The sequence below is a fragment of the Diceros bicornis genome, chromosome 21, assembly GCF_020826845.1.
Source record: "Diceros bicornis minor isolate mBicDic1 chromosome 21, mDicBic1.mat.cur, whole genome shotgun sequence".
Classification (NCBI taxonomy): domain Eukaryota; kingdom Metazoa; phylum Chordata; class Mammalia; order Perissodactyla; family Rhinocerotidae; genus Diceros; species Diceros bicornis.
The window spans coordinates 39,861,784-39,880,602 of NC_080760.1; the positions used below are offsets into that span (position 1 = coordinate 39,861,784).

Here is an 18,819-nt window from a genome sequence, read left to right on the forward strand (position 1 = left end):
TTTTCTTTCTGCTGGTTCACCTCATTTATCTGGTGGTCCTTGGTTATCAATTTATATTTAAGGAGGCTTGGGTTGCCAGTGTTGGGTTCCCTCTGCTTTTGTGTAAACAGAACTATTTTACTGCCAGTTCTCTGAGTGGGGATTCTTCCTGGGAGCTCCTTGTGGGACAGGCCAGGACCGCACCTGCAACTTCCTTTAAGGGTGAGAGGGTAGAGAGCTAATTGTTGGGCTGCTGGTTCTCTAAATGCTTTCCCCTGGAATCAACATAAGCATTCCAAGTCTTGGCCCTCACTATACAGTTTGTTCAGTTTTCTTGAGAAAAAAATATTTTCCCCTTGAGTATAAATGCTTGTTGCTTCTGTAATCTGCATGGCAGTGGAATGGGGAATGATATCTCTATATGGCTAATGACAGGGATACATTCTGAGAAATGCGTCATTAGGCAATCTCATTGTTGTAGGAACATCATAGGGTGTGCTTACACAAACCTAGATGGCGTAGCCTACTACACACCTAGGCGATACGCTACTAATCACAGGACCACCGTCTTATACACAGCCCGTCGTTGATCGCAATATTATGTAGCGCATGCCTGTATAGGCCTTCCAATCACCCTGTTTTGGTCCTATTTCTCACTAAATATAAGCACAAAGCCTCTCTGGGATTCTGTCTGCTAAATCTGCTCCCATCTCCTCTGAGGCACTTTCATGGAATAGTCTAAGCTTTCTCTTCCAGTTCACCCGTCTTCCAGAAATCTATAGAACATTTCTCCATTAGTAAAACTCTGGCCTTTTTTCTTTGCTTTTATAGGTTTTCTTTTTTAAATATCTATGATTTTATTTTAGTAGGATTTTAAGAGAGATAAGAGGGAAATATATGTCTAGTTTGCCATAAGTACCAGCCTTTTTATTAGTGGTCTCTAAAAAAACCAAAATTCTTATTGTCAGCCAGCTTAATAATTGGTCAATATGAATATTTTCTAAAATACACTGATATGCTTGATATGGATACTAAATTTAAAACTTCACCAAATTATCAAATTATTTGCATATTTTTAATCTCATGAAATCATGTCTGATTGACTTAGCCTTTTCCTACATGTATTCCATGCTTGTAAAAACTGATCTATATACAGAAATATATACTACCAAAAGAAATATTTTTAATCAAAGCCAGTATCTCTATTTAATAAGGTTTCCCATTTAAGGAAGAGCAACTATATGATGCTATAGTCAAATTTGAAACTTTCCCATTTTCTTGGGGGAAAAAGTTCTAATTTAATCTTTGGAAACCAAAGACTTTATATCATGGAAAGTATGAATAGATTAAATTACCATACCTCAGACTCAGGTCAAGATGACAGTAAATCGAATTTCAAAATAAGGATAGAAATATTGACTTTGATTAAATACTTCCAAGTTAATGTAGGAGGAAAAAAACGCATGTGATTAGCTTAAATCCAAGTCTTTATAAACTCAAGATCATCTCTAAGATAGACTTATGGTTCAAGTTGGTGAAACAAAGGCCTTCTACTCCCTTCTCTTGAAAATCATCCCAATATAAGAAGGAAAAAAAGAAATAGCATTTTTTGATGAAACTAGGAGACATTTCTAACCCCTAATCCAAAATATAAAGCAGAAAGTGGATGGAGAAATGATAAATGATCTATGTTTATGTGCTAAGTGACTTAAGTGCTATGTGCCTACAGAGAGAGATACTGAAGACAAGCAGACCTGTTCACAGCTGAGAGAAGGCAGGGGACTGAAACAGGGACTGTTTGGAAGGCGGAGTAAGAGAAGATGGGACTCGCGGATTACTTTCCAGTGAATTAGTGCGGAGATGACTACTTCTGCCCCCATCCCCAGTGAGCGAGCTTACTGAATGGTGAGATCCTCTCTCCAAGCCTACCCTGCTCCAGGACACAGGTACATTTATGAATCCCCAGCACATTTTTCCAGCAGGGACCAGAGGATAGGATCCCTCTCTGGAGAAACTGAACCAACCCAGAGGAAGATCTCAGCAAGCTGACATTTAGGAATCCCCAGTCAGTCGGTCGTGTGTGGGCTGCCGGTTGATGGGCTATCTCCCCACAGAGCTTCCAAAGAGCTTTTCTTCTCAACTTTTTAAATGTAAAGCGAAAAATTGCCTGACATTTGAAGAAAGCTTCTATCACATAGAGACCAAAACAAAGAGGAAAAAGGAATTCAGAGGAAATAAAAGCATTACATAGCAAATAGAAAATAACTTTAAAAAACTACTAATGCATATCTTTAGAGAGATGATGCCACATCTGCCAAACAAGATAATGGTAGAAAAAAATAGAAGAGAGCTTTCAGAGACTGAAAACAAAAACTCAAGAAATTTTCATTAAAAAGGTTGAAAAATAAAGCACTTTTTGAAAATAGAAAAAAATAGAAATTGTAGAATAAAAAAATGAGATCAGAGTATCAGGCTGGGAGGTCCAAAGAAATAGAAAAAAATCGAGAAAATTTCCCAGGATTGACAAAGATGAGCCTCTAGCTGGAAGGGGCCAGTAGAGAATGCACAAATTCTGAACAACAGAAAAACCATCAAAACACCTTTGTGAAGTTTGGTAATACCAGAGATAAAGAACTAAAATATTCTACAGGGATAAAAAAGTAGGTCACAGGGAAAGGACTGGGAATTATAACAGCAATTGACTTATCCTCAACATCAGAACCTAGAAATGGAACAATGTAAATTTTCAGTGAAAATGATTTCTAACCTAGAATTTTATGCCTAGAAAAAATATCAAGTGGAAGTGTGTTATTTTTCTCTTTCATTAACTATCCAGGTAAACTTTCAAGAGGAAGAGAAGAATAAATTTATTTTCAAACACTGTTCCATCAAAACAAAATGGAATACATGGGATCTAAAAATAGGAGTTCTATCACAGAAGAGACACTAGTCCAAACTGAAACAGAAAGATGGAAGAGTCAGGGACTAATGGAACTATCAGACTATCCAGACAGGCTTCCTCGTGTGGAAGAATAGATAAGGGCATTTTACAGAGCTGTTAGCAAGTGTGAGAAGGTTCAAGTTGTGAAGAAAGTCAAGTAAATAAAAATATGAGGAAAGTTACTCCAGGAAAATAAAAAAGTAGTACACCACATGGTTCAGCAATCAACAATATTTACATAGACATAATAATTAAAACACTGCTGAATATGCATATAACCAAAAATTCTGAAATAACTACATAGAGAGGACTGTGGGGGAAATAATGGAGGTGGGAGGGCCTTATTGGATATAAGAACTAAAATGCTCATATAACTTAATGAAAACAGACAATTAAAGAGATGAGTTAAGAGATAATAGCGGGCCGGCCCCGTGGCTTAGCGGTTAAGTGCACGCGCTCCGCTACTGGCGGCCCGGGTCCAGATCCCGGGCGCACCGACGCACCACTTCTCTGGCCACGCTGAGGCTGCGTCCCACATACAGCAACTAGACAGATGTGCAGCTATGACATACAACTATCTACTGGGGCTTTGGGGGAAAAATAAATAAAATAAAATTATTAAGAGATAATAGCATATGCATAATATTTAGATATATGGCAGTAAGAAAAAAGTGGCTGTCTTTGGAAAAGTTGACTTAAGGGTACAGGGCATGTTGGGGAGATAGTGTTGACAGCGTTTATACCTCTTTTAGTACTACTTGACTTTTTAATCCATTATGCATGTACTCCTTTCCATATTAATTTATAAATTAATTAAATCATCAATCTAAAATATGGAAGAAGCGTCTACGACATTTAAATAAATCTGAACTCTATAGCAAATAATTTCATGATTCTATTTTCTTAAGGAGATTTTAGTAAAAAATAATGTAATCAGAAAAGTAGTAATATTAAGGGAATGAAACACTAAAGAGGGAAAGCAAGTCTTACTATTTTGCAGTTTATTTAGTGAGCTACATTGACATCCTGAGAAAAGACACTGGTGGAAGCTCACCAAATTATCTGAAAGAAAAAGAGCCCAGGGACCCAGCTGTGCTGGCTGGCTGTGCTGGGTGTGAGGTCTGGTGTGCTATAAGAGCAGAAAGGTCACCGAGTGGGGATCCAGAGGACACAGGTTCTCACACCTTGAGTTACTTTAGACCTGCTTCTTAATGTCTCTGAGCCCCAGTTTCTCGGCCTACAGAGATACATTAAGAAGATCATGTCCCAGCGTGACCTTTCCCTGATGGTCAGACGTCACTTGTGTAGATGTATAGACAATGCTGTGAACACGTATGTTTTAAAGGGATAAAATGACCTGAGAATAAATTGCATTGCTAAAGAAAGCTAGCTGCTGATCTCAAAACAAAATTACTTTCCGCTATTGGAACACAGGGTAGTAGTTTATAACTTTGGAGCTTTAACTTGTAATAGTAATATACTGTTTAATTTCTTACATAATTACTGAAATTCACAGGCCAAGAACAATGCAAAACACACACAAACTGTAATAAAAATAAATTTAAATCTTTATCAGCAATTCACTGTAAAACAATTTAAGGAATCTGTTTACTATAAAAGCTAAAAACACAAACAAAAAACAACTTAAAGACCTACCAACCATTCAATCCTATATAGAGATCCAAGTCAATCAAAGCAGCTGCTGCTTCCTTGGTACCATCAAACGAATGCACCTGAGGACACACAGGTATAATTGTATTATTATAATAATTACTGTTTCTTTAAAATTCTAAATATTATTAATATGACTTTCTAAGCAAAAATATAGATGCATTAGGGATTTTTGGACCACAGTGTTTCAAATGTGGTGGCCCCTACCATTTTTATTTTCAAATCGAATTTCACAATTATAACCTGTCATCATCTCCACTGACATGACAAGGACATGGCTGCCTAGCAGTTCTCTTGGTGGCTGTGCTGGTATCTCTGCACCAGTGTTTCTGCAGGACCTCCAAGAAGACGGACTGGAGTAGGGAGCCAGAGGAAAGCATGATGAAAAATTAGAAATGTTAGAAAATTATTTAAAATGTATTTTAAAGTGTTGTTCCACTTTCTGTTCAAGTATCCTTTTTTCTAAAAGAGAAATGACTTTTAAGAGGCAGGTTCTAAGAAGATCCATAAAGAGACTGAGAGAAGGTCACTTTTAAAAAAATGTAAATTGTTGGGGCCGGCCCAGTGGCACAAGCGGTTGAGTGCGCACGCTCCACTGCAGCGGCCCGGGGTTCGCCGGTTCGGATCCCGGGCGCGCACTGATGCACCGCTTGTCAGGCCATGCTGTGGCGGCGTCCCATATAAAGGGGGGGAAGATGGGCATGGAGCTTAGCCCAGGGCCAGTCTTCCTCAGCAAAAAAAAAAGAGGAGGGCTGGCAGATGTTAGCTCAGGGCCGATCTTCCTCACACATACAAAAATGTAAATTGTTACACAGTCAATAATATCAGCTCAGCAGGCAAAAAGGACTGAGATGGTGTTTCTGTCCTTCAAGGATACAGGGGTTAGAACATAGTTCCTCACACTTTGAATGTATTTATGTAATCAAAACAATAAGTAACAACACTCCTTTGAACACACCTCACAAGTGATGTCACATTACTACAGCATCCAGAGAGTATGAATAGTATGGATAACATGTTTCTCAAAAATAAAGAAAACTGTGTTACATAGCTGCCCCAAGTTTTATTCTTCCCCTCATTATTTCCAGCTGACTAGAAAACAGAGCCTCTATTAATATCAAAATAATTTTAAATATGACTTCATAAACCATTTCAGAAAATTAGTTAATTCTTTATTTGGCAATCTCTTTTTTTGATAAAAATCAAACACTTGTTATTACTGCTGTTAATTTTTTTAAATTATTATAAAATCATCCAAGTAAATTCTTATTTAGAAATAAAGTAAATGGGCTGAGAGGGAGAGCCTGAAGGTTGTAAGCGCCACCAGTAATCCCAGTGGCATTAACGAAAGCCTCTCTCAATTCCCAAGTACAGTTCCTAAGGAATAAATTAGAGGGTCAGTAAACTACAGATAGAAATGTGCACAGTAATATGAACACCACAGCAATGCAGAAAACATGCCAATCACTAGTAGTATGAAGCATGAAGCAGAGGCTTTTAAAAACTTGACAGAATACATATGAAACCATCAAAGCAATGCAATGTGGGTATACACTAAGTGCTCAGTGCCATTTCCTCTTTCCCCAGTTGGCATAGTATAACTATGTGATTTTATATACCTGGATAACAGCTCTTTTGCTGTGTGAGACCAGTGAGTCTCTCCTAAAATTATATGTGAGACCAGTGAGTCTCTCCTAAAATTATATGTGAAAATTTGTCCTTTTGAGCATTTTTCTGAGGCAGATTTTCAAAGGAGTCCATGATCCAAAAAAGATTAATATGGGTACCTGAGCTAAATAGTAGGCAGATAATATTTATGGGAACTGTCTCAAGACTAATGATGGAAATGATCATATAGAAATGTTTAGAGCAGAAGCAAATTACAGAAAGGAGAATTGAGTCTCTAATCAGAGTGATAATAGTAAATGAATACAGTTGACAAGAAATTAAGACGGCAAACCTGAAATCAATGTTAGAATATTTAAAAATATTAAAATTAGTTTATATTTTGCTCCAAATTTAAATTGAAGAACATTAAAGAATGGCTGATAGAAGAGGCTGAGAAAAAGAATATCAGGCACACCATTAAAATGTGTGGGAGTAAATTCACGGGTTTTCTTGTGAACAGAATTCTGTACTCATTCTTGTACTTTCAACAAACTAACTGTAATTAAAACAGTATGATTTCTGTTTGTACTATATCTGGCCCATAGATTCAACAGTAAATTTATATGCCCTTCAAATAAGAGGGAGAACCTTAATAACTTTATTGCTGACACCTGAATTACTTTAGAGGCCAACCTTAACCAAGACGCTTTTGTGCATCATACATGAAAAACAACTCTTTCACACTTACCACTCCACCTACACACCGATCTCTATTTCTTTTCATTATGTCTGTGAATTAAAAACAGAAACAACTTTTAGCAAATGGCTTGACTTCTGCAAAATTCTTAAATTCTAAATGAGATTTTAGCTATAACTCACCCAAAAATTCAGCATGTGAGTTCCGACAGTGAAGAAACATTGGTAATTTTGTTTGTTCCGACAGTTCAAACTGTTTTTCAAAATATCTGCACAGTGCAAAAAAAATTTCGTTAAAAATTTTTTTTAGCATGAGAAAAATAACTGTCAAATGATTTTTTTTAGTTAAAGGACTTTTATTCTCTAGAAATTATAGAACAGAAATAGTGAATTCACATTTAAAACATATCAGGCTTAGCTGAAGGCTTTTATAACACACAACTTCCTGAAAGAGATAGTCCTCCCTTATCCGAAGAGGATATGTTCCAAGACCCCTCGTGGATGCCTGAAACCTCGGATAGTACCGAACACTACATGTACTATGTTTTTTCCTATATACTACATACCTATGATAAAGTTTATTTTATAAATTAAGCACAGTAAGAGATTAACAACAATAACTAATAATAAAGCAAAAAAAATTATAACAATATACTGTAATAAAAGTTACTATAAATTTTAGCAACCTCAGCATACAATTTTCTTTCTTTTCTTATTAAGTAGAGAACTTTCATCTTTTCACTTAAAAGAAGCACTTTACGGCTTCTTTGGCACGTGGGAATTGCCAGCATCCCTACTCTTGCACTTTGCAGCCATTAAGTAAAATAAGAATTACCTGAACACAAGCACTGTGACACCACAACAATCGATCTGATGACCTAGACAGCTACTAAGTGACTAATGAGTGGGTCGTGTACACAGTGTGGATACATTGGACAAAGGGATGATTCACATCCCAAGCGGGATGGTGGGAGATTTCATCACGCTACTCAGAATGGCGCACAATTTAAAACTTATGAATTGGGGCCGGCCCCGTGGCTTAGTGGTGAAGTGCGTGCGCTCCACTGCTGGAGGCCCGGGTTCGGATCCTGGGCGCGCACCAAGGCACCGCTTCTCCGGCCACGCTGAGGCTGCATCCCACATACAGCAACTAGAAGGATGTGCAGCTATGACACACAACTATCTACTGGGGCTTTGGGGGAAATAAATAAAATTATAAAACTTATGAATTGTTTATTTCTGGAATTTTCCATTTAATATTTTCAGATCGAGGTTGACCACAGGCAACTGAAAACCATGGAAAGTGAAACCATGTAAAGGAGGACTACTGTACTTCATTTTCTGGGATTACAAAATTATTTCAGAAATGTTTGTTAGTTTTTCCATTATAACTGCTGGGTAAAGCAGGTAGCACTTTACTATTGATCACTGGAAGTAAAGAGCTATAAGGTTTAAGTTTACAGCAATAGGGGCTATTTCCCCAAATAATTACTTTTACTAGCTTTCTGCCCAAATCCCAGGAGGTGAAGCGGACACCGTCCCACCACCTGAGGGATCCTTTCCCTGCAGTATGTGTTGGTGATGGAAAATACACCACTGGCCCCTTGCCGCCAGATCTCGCTGAGCCCCATCAGTGGGAGTCGCTTCACTCCAGTGAGAAGCCAAGCAAAGCTTCACATATACTCAATGTCTCCTATGTGCTATTATTACTGCCACTGAGCAAAAAGAAAGATTCCCTTAAAAACTAAATGCAAGGATTTGTTAAATAAATAGCACAAAAACTAAAGTACTCTATTTTTCAGAAAAATGAAAATTACATGATAAAATGACAACCTTCAATATTTTAGAGTACTTTATAAAAAGTGCTTTTCAGGGACCAGCCCAGTGGTATAGTGGTTAAGTTTGAATGCTCCACTTTGGTGTCCCAGGGTTTGTGGGTTCAGATCCCGGGCATGGACCTACACACCACTCGTCAAGCCATGCTGTGGCAGCATCCCATATACAAAGTACAGAAAGACAGGCACAGATGTTAGCTCAGGGACCAATCTTCCTCACCAAAAAAAAAAAAAAAAAAGGTGCTTTTCAAGTGCCATATGCCATTATCTCATCTGTTCCTCAAAAAAGCCCTAGGACAGAACAAGAGCTTGTATCAGAGGGGTGCAGGACCTTGTCCGAGATAACAACACACAACATGACAACCTTGGAACCAGAACTCCAGTGCTCTTACTCCAAGTCCCAGCCAAAATGACCAAAAGCTGTGGCATTTCAGAGAAGCCTCCTCCTGGTCCCAGAGTATAATGACAATACCCAGAGGATATAACAGGGTGCGGTGTTCTGTATGTGGTTTCATTTCAGCACACTGTTCCCTCTCCTTCTCATTAATGGTCATGCAGTTTAAGTGAAACCGGGACTTGCACAATAGGTGTCTTATTTTCTTAAAGGGGTTTATCTCTTCTAGGCCCCCTGATTTGGGGAAACAATTTCTCTGTGTTTAACTTAAATCTCTTTTGCTCTATTTTCCTATATCTTGTCTCCTTGTAGTGCAGGACAACTATTTTCCTGGAGTACCCCTTTGCACTCTTGAAAATGCTAAATTTTGAATTTAAAAATAGAAATGTACTTCTTAAAGAAATATTCTTCTGAAAGTTGGTGGTTTATGTCTTTATCACCCAATGTTTAGGTTTTTGAATCACCTTTCCAGATTCTGCTGGGCTAGAATAAATAAAAAAACTTTTAGTTAACAAAGTGCTGAAATTTCACAGTGTAGGAAATATAAATGAAAACTTGGAAGAAAAACGATTTTAATAATTACTACTAGGCACCCTTTCCATAATCTCAGAAGTAATTCAGATGTCAGCATCAAGTATGCTCCGGTCATTCCGTAGACTTGACTACGCATCTGGCTCCTGGCTACACAGAGCAGACCGTACTCTCCACTCTGTGTTCCCCGCTCTACACTGACAATTTTTTCATACATAATTCTATGTACAAAGCCACAGAGCCAAGCCACAGATTTACAGATTCTAATGATCAGCATGGAAATAAGCCTTCCAATCACAGAGCAGGCAAAAGTACAATTTATGATGCCCAAGCAAGGTGTCTACAGAATTTTGCATAATTTGAGCAAAAGGTCCACGCGTTCAAGCTAGCTAGGTATCATAAGCCATACAGTAAAAAATTATTCCTAATGATACAAATTGAGGATAATTGGTACTTAACATCAAATGATTACTGTCTTTAAAGAAAGAAAACCCCACAATAGTAACTAGAAATAACAATGTGAGTTAAAAGGCAGGAACTGGCGCCTATTAAGAGAATTCTCTGCTGCTTTTACTTATTTGTGATTGTTTTTAGTTCATAAATGAGAATCATTCTTTACTTGAGTTAGATTTGTTCATTTTAGCAAAGCTGTAATCTGCTTCTGATTGGATGATTGCTTCTTACACTTTCGGGTCAACAATAACCAAGGACAAGGGCTTGACAAGTTCAGCTTCAGAGCAGCAGCTGTTATTCATTAGGATGGAGGCGAATCCAGAGGACCCAAAGCATTACCCCATGACACCTTCACCCTCGGTGCCAGTCCCTCCTCTAAGCTGGCTGATGCCTCAACCACTCATCTGTGAGGTCCCCTAAATCCCCAAACGATTATTTTGAAATCTTGTCTGATTTTTTTTTTAAGACTTGCATGGTTTTAACATTTTAGACCCCCAAGAAAAATGCCCAAAGCAAATTCCTCCCACTCAAGTGAACAGAGCTCTACCTTGCAACAAGGAAAGGAGTGTAGCACCAGGCCGAGAAACCGAAAACTCAGGGTGATAAATAAATGGCAAGCAATAGGATATACTGGAGCATATGACGAAGACATTTGGGGTAAAACTAATTCAGCCTGAGTTTGTTTTTCCAAAAGGGCCTGTCGCCTTTAAACATGCATTGTGTATCTGCTTTACCATGTCCCAAAGAGAAGAGTAAATGCCCCTAAGATAAGGATGCAACTTCCCACACACTGGCATTTCCTTAAGGATAAGCGTTTCTCCCTAGGCTAGGATTTGATTGCTGCACTCATCCTGTGACCACCCAGCCGGAGACAACAGACCTGACACCAGCCACGCCCATCGAGACAGCAGACCTGCTACCAGCTGTGTCCATCAATAGCTATTCTGGCAGGGCAATCTGGCAGGGTGATCTTGTGGCTATTGTAAAAGGGACATTGCAATCATATGAGATACATGCTCTTTGACAGTATATAACCACTCTGTACACCTCACTTCTTTGGTGCCCTTCCTTCCTTAGGGAAGGAAGGCCCTGGGCTATGGTCCTCAAAATAATAAACTCACCCCAATTTTGATTTATAGATTGATTATGGATTATTTACATCAACAAGGGTATGCAGAAAGGATCATCTTTCCATAAATCCATATCCTTTCCATAAATCAGGACTTTTCCTTGTTTTCATACTTTGCTTTGCTTTTTGCTCTTTAAAAAATACTTTTCAAAAACCCCAAACAAAAACTATAGCCAATATTTTTCTTTAGGATGGCAATATTTCTAAGAATAATACCCACAATTTATTGAGCACTTTCTCTGTGCCAGGCATAGGACTATGAGCTTTACATACCAGATATTAAGAAAGGTAAGTGGTATTTTTAGATTTTAAAGATGAGGAAATCTCACAAAGGGATATAGTCATCAAATGCCAGTTATGATTCAACTCAAAGCTCTGGTGATTCCAAAGATCTTACTTTTAACTCAGTGTTATATAAAGCCTTTACTCACCATTATTTTTCAGACACTATGTCTACTGCAAATTAGTTTTTTTTGTTTTCCCTCCTAATCCATTACACTTATCTTCTCTTCTCACACATCTCCTTTTTTCTGACTATGTTTTTACTTAAAAAACACAACAAAACTAAAACAAATCAAACACTGGTTGTTTCAGATGGTATAAAAGGGCAGACCAAAATCTAAATTCTTCCAAGAATAGGCCCAAAAGTAAAAGCTGAATTATAGGCTTTTTATCCATGCTGCTCTACAGAAATCAAAAAGACCCTTCCCTCCTTATTAAAAATTCAAGGAACACTTATTGGGTACCGAACGTGCTAGTTCTGTGCTAGGTGCTATGGGAACTACAATACGAGTAGACTTGGTATGTGCCTTTGAAAAACTCAGAGACATGGTTTGTTGTGGGAGGGGAAGGGGTAACACACACATACTGTCAGTACCATGTGAGAAGAGCTGAAATAAGTGCTGTGTGTGCAGAGAACAGGGGCTGTGTGCTCTCAGTACCTGCTGGGGACAGGGAGGGAGAAAAGGCAGAAGACACAGGTACTTGTTTCCTTAACGACAATCCAACTGTGATTACTACTGGTGTGTCATTTTTTTTACTATGTCATTTCATGTTTTACAATTAAAAAAAAATCTCAAACTGAACTGCTCATCTTTTCAAAATTTCTACCATACTTTAGTTCGTTGTTAGCTTTACCTGCTCTGCAAGAGGCCAAGCTCACACCCCTACCTGACTCCCCCAGAAAGTTAGTCCTTCCCTCTGCTGTTCACATACCTTTTCAATAGCACTTTCCCACCTGTTTTAATTATTTATATCCTCTCTTGTCTATAAAGACATGAGAACTTAGTGTTATTCTTCTTTGCTTCACACTGAGGAAGCACTTGGTAATCATTTACTGAATGAATGGAGTTTGAACTCGCTAAATGACAGATTAACACCTGGACAATTGGCATGTGTGTTAAAGCATAAACTATATCCTGCTATACATATTGTTTTATGTTCTGATTAAGATGATGGTGAAATATCCTCACAGCAGAAAAATAGAACTTATATTATCAATGTTTTCATTTAACACAACAAAACTGAGTTTAAAGTATTTAGGTTGCATTTTAGAATCAGTTTTAACTCATCTGGATGAAAAGTCATATGGGCAAGAAATCTTGGGGGACTATGCCACTGCCCTTGATTGTCACACCACACAGTCTGTTTGCCTCACGAGGCTCATCTTGGCCTAAAACAGACCCTAAAGTGGAGGAATTACGATCTGTGGGCTTAGCCTAAGAAACTGTGACAGACAACTGTTTTCCTATTTAAACGTGAATACGTGAACTTTTACGGTTAAGTGAGCTGACCTACATGATATTCAAGAGAGGTACAGGGATTCAGTAATCCTACAGGGAAACATGTGAACATCTCTGAAAAACACAGCAAATAATATGCCAGTAACTAAACAGCTCTGGAAAGGTTATATACATGAGAGGCCTGAAGCAAAGAGTTCATAGAAGATTACTCTAACCCATCCTATGTCACTTGGCTATGGTCCTTCACACTCCAGGAATTCTGGAGCTTGAAGTCTAGGGTGTGACAAACTCACTAGTCAACCTACTCCTCATAAAAGCATTTTCAACTGGGCTGGACATACTGGGATTGTGTCTGTGTCGGGGCAGGGGAGTGGGGGAGGAAGTACACTTTGGCATGTATAATTTGAAAAAATCCTTTCAGGCGATCAAGTCACTGGCTTAATCAAGATCAGATGACAAAAAATGGTTAATTATTAAATATTATAATAGAGGTAGATGGTATCTTGAGAGAATTTGGTCCAGACTCCTCCTTTGTGCATAAGAAAAACTAAGCAGGATGGAGGGTTGTTTCTTCTTAAATGGCTTTAGGGACAGATATTATACCTTACTCATATTTTTGTATACTGCGTTCCCAGCAGTTTCCGGCACATATTACTCTATAAATATTTGTTGAATGGACGAATAATTAATTAACTTCCTTTGGAAGCTCCTTCTAATGCTTTATCATCTTGATAATTAATACACTGTTTCTAAATTCAACAAAATGCTCATGTCTTAAATTAAGGCTATGACCTAATTTTTCTTTTCAGCCTGTAACACTGCCCCCCAGTGTGACGACAGGAGCTCCAGCTAAAAGCTGCAGGTAACGGGTTGAAGGAAGTCCCGAGGCTTGTGGGCTTCGGAATTTTCTCAGAAGCCATCACTCTCAACATGGCTCCTATGAAAACATTCTCACGTTCCAAACTGACCAGATCCAATGCCCAGCAAGAGTGAACTATGCTTTTCTAGCTTTGGTGATTGATCCTATAGTCTCTTTTTAATAACCCTTGCTCTTAAATCATACTCCCCACATTGAATTTAATTCATTTCACTGGAATGGTTCATGTATGAATGCATTTATTAAACAAAAAAACAACAAAAAAGTCTCCTTCATGTAAAACTCACCCTTATTTCTAACGTTAAAATCAAATTAGATGGTTAGTGAACTCGGGAACTATATGCTTCCATCCCTTATGAATTACATGCGAGTATGCACAGAATTTGTTTCACTTAACATTTGATATATCGAAGGGGAAAGCAAAAAATCCCGACGCTTAATCCAACTACATTCTAAACTGATAAAAGCAATTAAAAAATCACTCAAGATTTTACAATAATTCCTCAAGTCAACCGATTTCCTTACTTGAGCTGAGTATCTTTAGGACAAAACTGCAGTCGGTCAAAATCTTTAAAAGATAAAAAAGAATCAATAATTACTCATGACTTGTACAGAACAAATCAATCATTTTCAAACAGTTACTCAAATGGGGCTAGGTTGCCACTTACCGAGTCCACATTCCCCTATTGCTACAACTTTCCCTTTGTTGTTTTCGGCAAGATTTAGCAACTCCCTTAGGTAAAGATCAGGGTTATTCTTTTCAAATTCATCACATCTTGTAGGATGACATCCAACTGTACTGAAAAACATATCTAGCACAAAATGTCTTAGGATTATTTTCAAAATACTTTTCCATACTTATTTTTAATATGCAAAAATGATAGAATATCAAATAATTTCAACTGGTTAATTTTTAACAATAGCCATAAACTTCAAACTACAAGAACTGCATTAAGTTAAGCACATAAGAATCTTTGGAATACCTTAACAAAGGACATGAATATGAAAACTGTCTTAACATACTGGTAAAAATAATTAATTCAGTTCTTTCTAAAGCTTGGTCTTTACTGAGCCTTGTAGAATGGAAAATGAAACAATCTGTTGTAGAATGAAATGTCATAACCTAATTTTATCTTTTATATTCACTGTTCATGTGACTGTCTTATTTCACATATTTAATATAACAGTTAAAATGTATTCCTTCCCTTTAAAAAGGGTGACTTAAAGAGGTGGAAGGGGGATTTGTTTTTCTAATAAAAAATAAAGCTGACTTCTATGGAGGCCATACTTTGATAGCTTTAATTGTATGGAACACAAATATCAAGTTAAAAAGGGCTTCTGAGTGGCTTAAGGTGCTTGCCCCTGAACCCTTTGGAGAGGTGTGGCGCCCTCCTCAGGCTCTCATGCAGATGTTTACATTCAAAAGGAGGCAGCTTTTAAAGCAGTGAGGACACGGGTACATGGAGAGGAGTGGGAGATGGCTGACAATGGAGATTTGAGACCTTTTAAAAGCATCTGTTTGGGGATATCAAGTATGGAAGACAATATTCTTATATACCTCAACTGCTTCTGGAAAGATAGTTATCTTTATGGCCTTAATCACTAAAGTGTCAGTGGTTCCTGAAATATGTATTTTAGGAAGATTTCCATAAAAAATAGCTTTTAATAAATAAATCAATATTTTGAAAGCTAACGTGGAATACCTAATTCTTCAGTGTCTAGCACATGAAGCATGCCAAAAAGAAAAAAAGAGGGTAAGTAAATGAATGCCAGATAAAGGGGGTATTTTATGTAACTAGGATTCTTTTGGGAACTAACTCCAAAACTTTGTAGATTTTAAATAAATGCAAAAATGTATGAACATAAAGTGAGCATATAAGGAATTATAAACCATATCAGTACTTGCATTCCTGGGGCCTTGCACAGTGTCTGGTCTGCATGATAAATATTTAATAAATGATCTTTCACAGCTTAAGTTAAAAAAGAGCAAATAAAAAGCAACTCATATCTTAAACACATTACAATATACACACAAAAATTCTACATCATGAATTTTTCTTAGTGCCGTCGAGTCAACTCCAACTCCTAGTGACCCTGTGTACAGCAGAGCGAAACGCTGCCCCGTCTTTTAGCGCCATCCTCTCCCCTTCCAGTGCTATTATCAGACAATGCTCCACTGCTATTCACAGCATTTTCATAGCATCAGGAATATTTGAGGTTAAATAATATACCCGGTGAACTTAATTCTCATTAACTGAAATTTTAAAATAATCCTTACAAAGTACAATGAGAGGGTTTTATCAAGTATCTGATATACAAATGGGCACTTTGAATTTTTTCATCTTAATCATGTCCCATTGAAATCAGTCTATTTTCCTGTTGTTACTACAGTCATGATCCATTGTATTGTACCTGAGGCAGTTCTCAGACTTCTTCAAAATAACTTAATTCATATTTTTTTTTTTGGTACAAGTAATATGAGGATACCATTTGTTTGTGCCAAATGCAGTGCATCTTTACTGTCTTGTAGATTTCCACCTGTAATCATAAACTGAAACAGAAAGAAATAAAATAAGCCCATTTTAACAGGGTATCAACAAGTTTCCCAAATATGCTTTCCTGCTACTTTTTTCCAGAACGCTTTTCTCTCTTTGACTGTCACACATGTACCCTTCCTTTAAAATTCAGCTGAAAGATCACCTCCTATGTAGAGTGGTCCCTGACTACTCCCCCTCTTTCTACCTCCCCCACACTACACTCCTTCCTATTAAAATGTATTCACACATCTGGCTTTCCTACTAGACCCTGAGTTCCTTAAGGACAGAGATCATGTTATAAAAGCCTGAATAACTAAAGACCTCTGAATTTAGAATTCTGTTAATCTAAATTAGAGATTCAGTAGTGCTGATTAATTCAACAGTTTTCCAAGTGTGGTCCTGGAGCCCCCAGGGGATATGTGAGGTCAAAACTATTTTCCTAATAATACTAAGATGTTATTTGCCTTTTTCATTCTCATTCTGTCTCAAGTGTTCAATGAGGTATTTCAGAGGCTACAACAGATTGACTGCAGAAACAGATATGAAAGGTCAGCAGACTTCTATTAAGCCAGACATTAGAGAGATGTAAAAAAAAGTCAAACAATTCCACTCATGTCACTAAATCTTTCTGGTTTGGAAAACACTTATTTTTCATAAAAATATGCTATTTATGTTATATAATGGTTTACTGTTATTTTAGAATGAATTAATAAATAGATACTTTAAATTTTTCTCTGTTTTAATTTATAATACAGTATATATTGATAGCTAAAACCCACATAAACAGAAGCTCTTTGAGGTCCTCAATAATATTAAAGAATGTGATGGGATTCTGAGACCAAAAGTTTGAGAATCACTGGATTATTTAATGTATATTGGTGCATTCTTTGTAGGGAAATTTATGGCTCTTGGCAAAGCAGCATACGTCCACAGAAACAGCCATCAGAGTCCACCTGCAATCAGAACACCATCTTTGCTAACTGGATAAAAGGAAAATGTCACCAAAGGGCTATGTGCTGACAGTGACTACTGAGGCAGTGCTGCTTAAGTGCACATTCTTCTAAAGAAGCAATTTAAGCACACTGATGTATATTTTTTAAAGCATACTTCAAGAGTCTCACTGAGCTAAAATGAAGAATCCATTCTAGGTACACAGCTAAAGAGAAAACACATAAAACACAGGAGGAAGTGCAAATGATAAACAGACATTTTCATATAGCAACTTAAACTTCTAATATGACAGACACTGAATATCTATTCAGGGAACTGATAGCCATAATTAAATCCTCAACTGCCTGTAAAACATAGGATTATAAGATATTAACAAAAATATTGGGAAAACTTTATTGTTTACAAACAATACCTAATTCTTTAATGTAAGACCAAGTGCCTACATCCAGTATTTCAATTATGTAAAATAGTTTCTAATCAAGTCTACCTTTTATTTTAACTTTTCCATGTAGATGAAAAAATAAGGACATAATTTCCTCTCCCAGTTCACAGCGATGATGATGATGATGGGATGATGGCAGCTTCCACCATAAACACAACAAAGGTTGTGTACTTTATGCCAGGTACAATACCCAGTGCCTTGCGTTCCATATTTTATTTCACCCTCACAAGGACTCTATTAATTGGGTCCTATTATCATTCTCGATTTATGGATGAGAAAACTGAAGTCTAGAGAGATGAAGGACCCCAGGTTATAAAGCTTTGAAGAAGGAAGCTGGGGCTGGAACCCAGGTTTGTGATGCCATAACTGTGCTTTTAATCACTAAAATATATCTGCAAGGTACTGAATTAAATTTCAATTTGGAACCACATCCAAGTAAATTTCATTTCAGTTCTGTCATTCCTAAATCCGTGTGTGTGTGTGTGTGTGTGTGTGTGAGACTACAAATGTTAAGATTAAACTATTCACGGCTGACACACGAAAATTTAGGAGCTTAGTATTTCAAAGTTTGCAAAAGAGCATTTTATAAAGTGATTTACCAAGCAGAGAATGACCACATAATGAGAAACTAATGTTGTAACATTTATTCTTTCTCATTACTTATGAATAACTAATACAATTTTAGAGTTGGAGACTGCAGAACTCATGTGGTCAGCAGTGTCACTTTTTAAAACTAGGGTTATTCAACCTAGAAGCAGTAGCTACCAAATGTCCTGACACCACACTATGGAATTTAACCTTATTTCCTGTGTGCATGTGTGGGCTGGCTTGCTACTTTTAAAAAGTACTAATTAAAAGGAAATATCTATTCAAAGAGTTTGACACTGAGCTCGCTATTCATTTGCTGAGAACTCTCTAAAAAGTACTAGGAATTTTCCTGATAATCAAATTATTTCTGTAAAAATTAAAGTGTCCTCTCAGTTATTTGACATGGCATACCCAACTATAAAAGCTAAACTTAGTGACAGACACA

General features: G+C 37.3%; 1 protein-coding gene across 4 annotated transcripts in view; it reads right to left on the bottom strand.

Moving 5' to 3' along the window:
- The window catches only part of TATDN1 (TatD DNase domain containing 1), a 41,042-nt gene that overhangs the window by 7,409 nt on the left and 14,814 nt on the right, over positions 1 to 18,819 (bottom strand). For 3 of the 4 annotated variants that reach the window (XM_058564904.1, XM_058564907.1, XM_058564905.1), the window contains exons 4-9: positions 16,344 to 16,407; positions 14,525 to 14,668; positions 14,382 to 14,424; positions 7,079 to 7,164; positions 6,948 to 6,988; positions 4,577 to 4,653 (exon numbers count right to left, since the gene is read on the bottom strand). In XM_058564904.1, the coding sequence (XP_058420887.1) occupies positions 4,577 to 4,653; positions 6,948 to 6,988; positions 7,079 to 7,164; positions 14,382 to 14,424; positions 14,525 to 14,668; positions 16,344 to 16,407 (455 nt within the window). Of the gene's footprint in view, positions 1 to 4,576; positions 4,654 to 6,947; positions 6,989 to 7,078; positions 7,165 to 14,381; positions 14,425 to 14,524; positions 14,669 to 16,268; positions 16,314 to 16,343; positions 16,408 to 18,819 lie in introns of those variants that run through there. The other variant, XM_058564908.1, reaches the window with a different exon arrangement.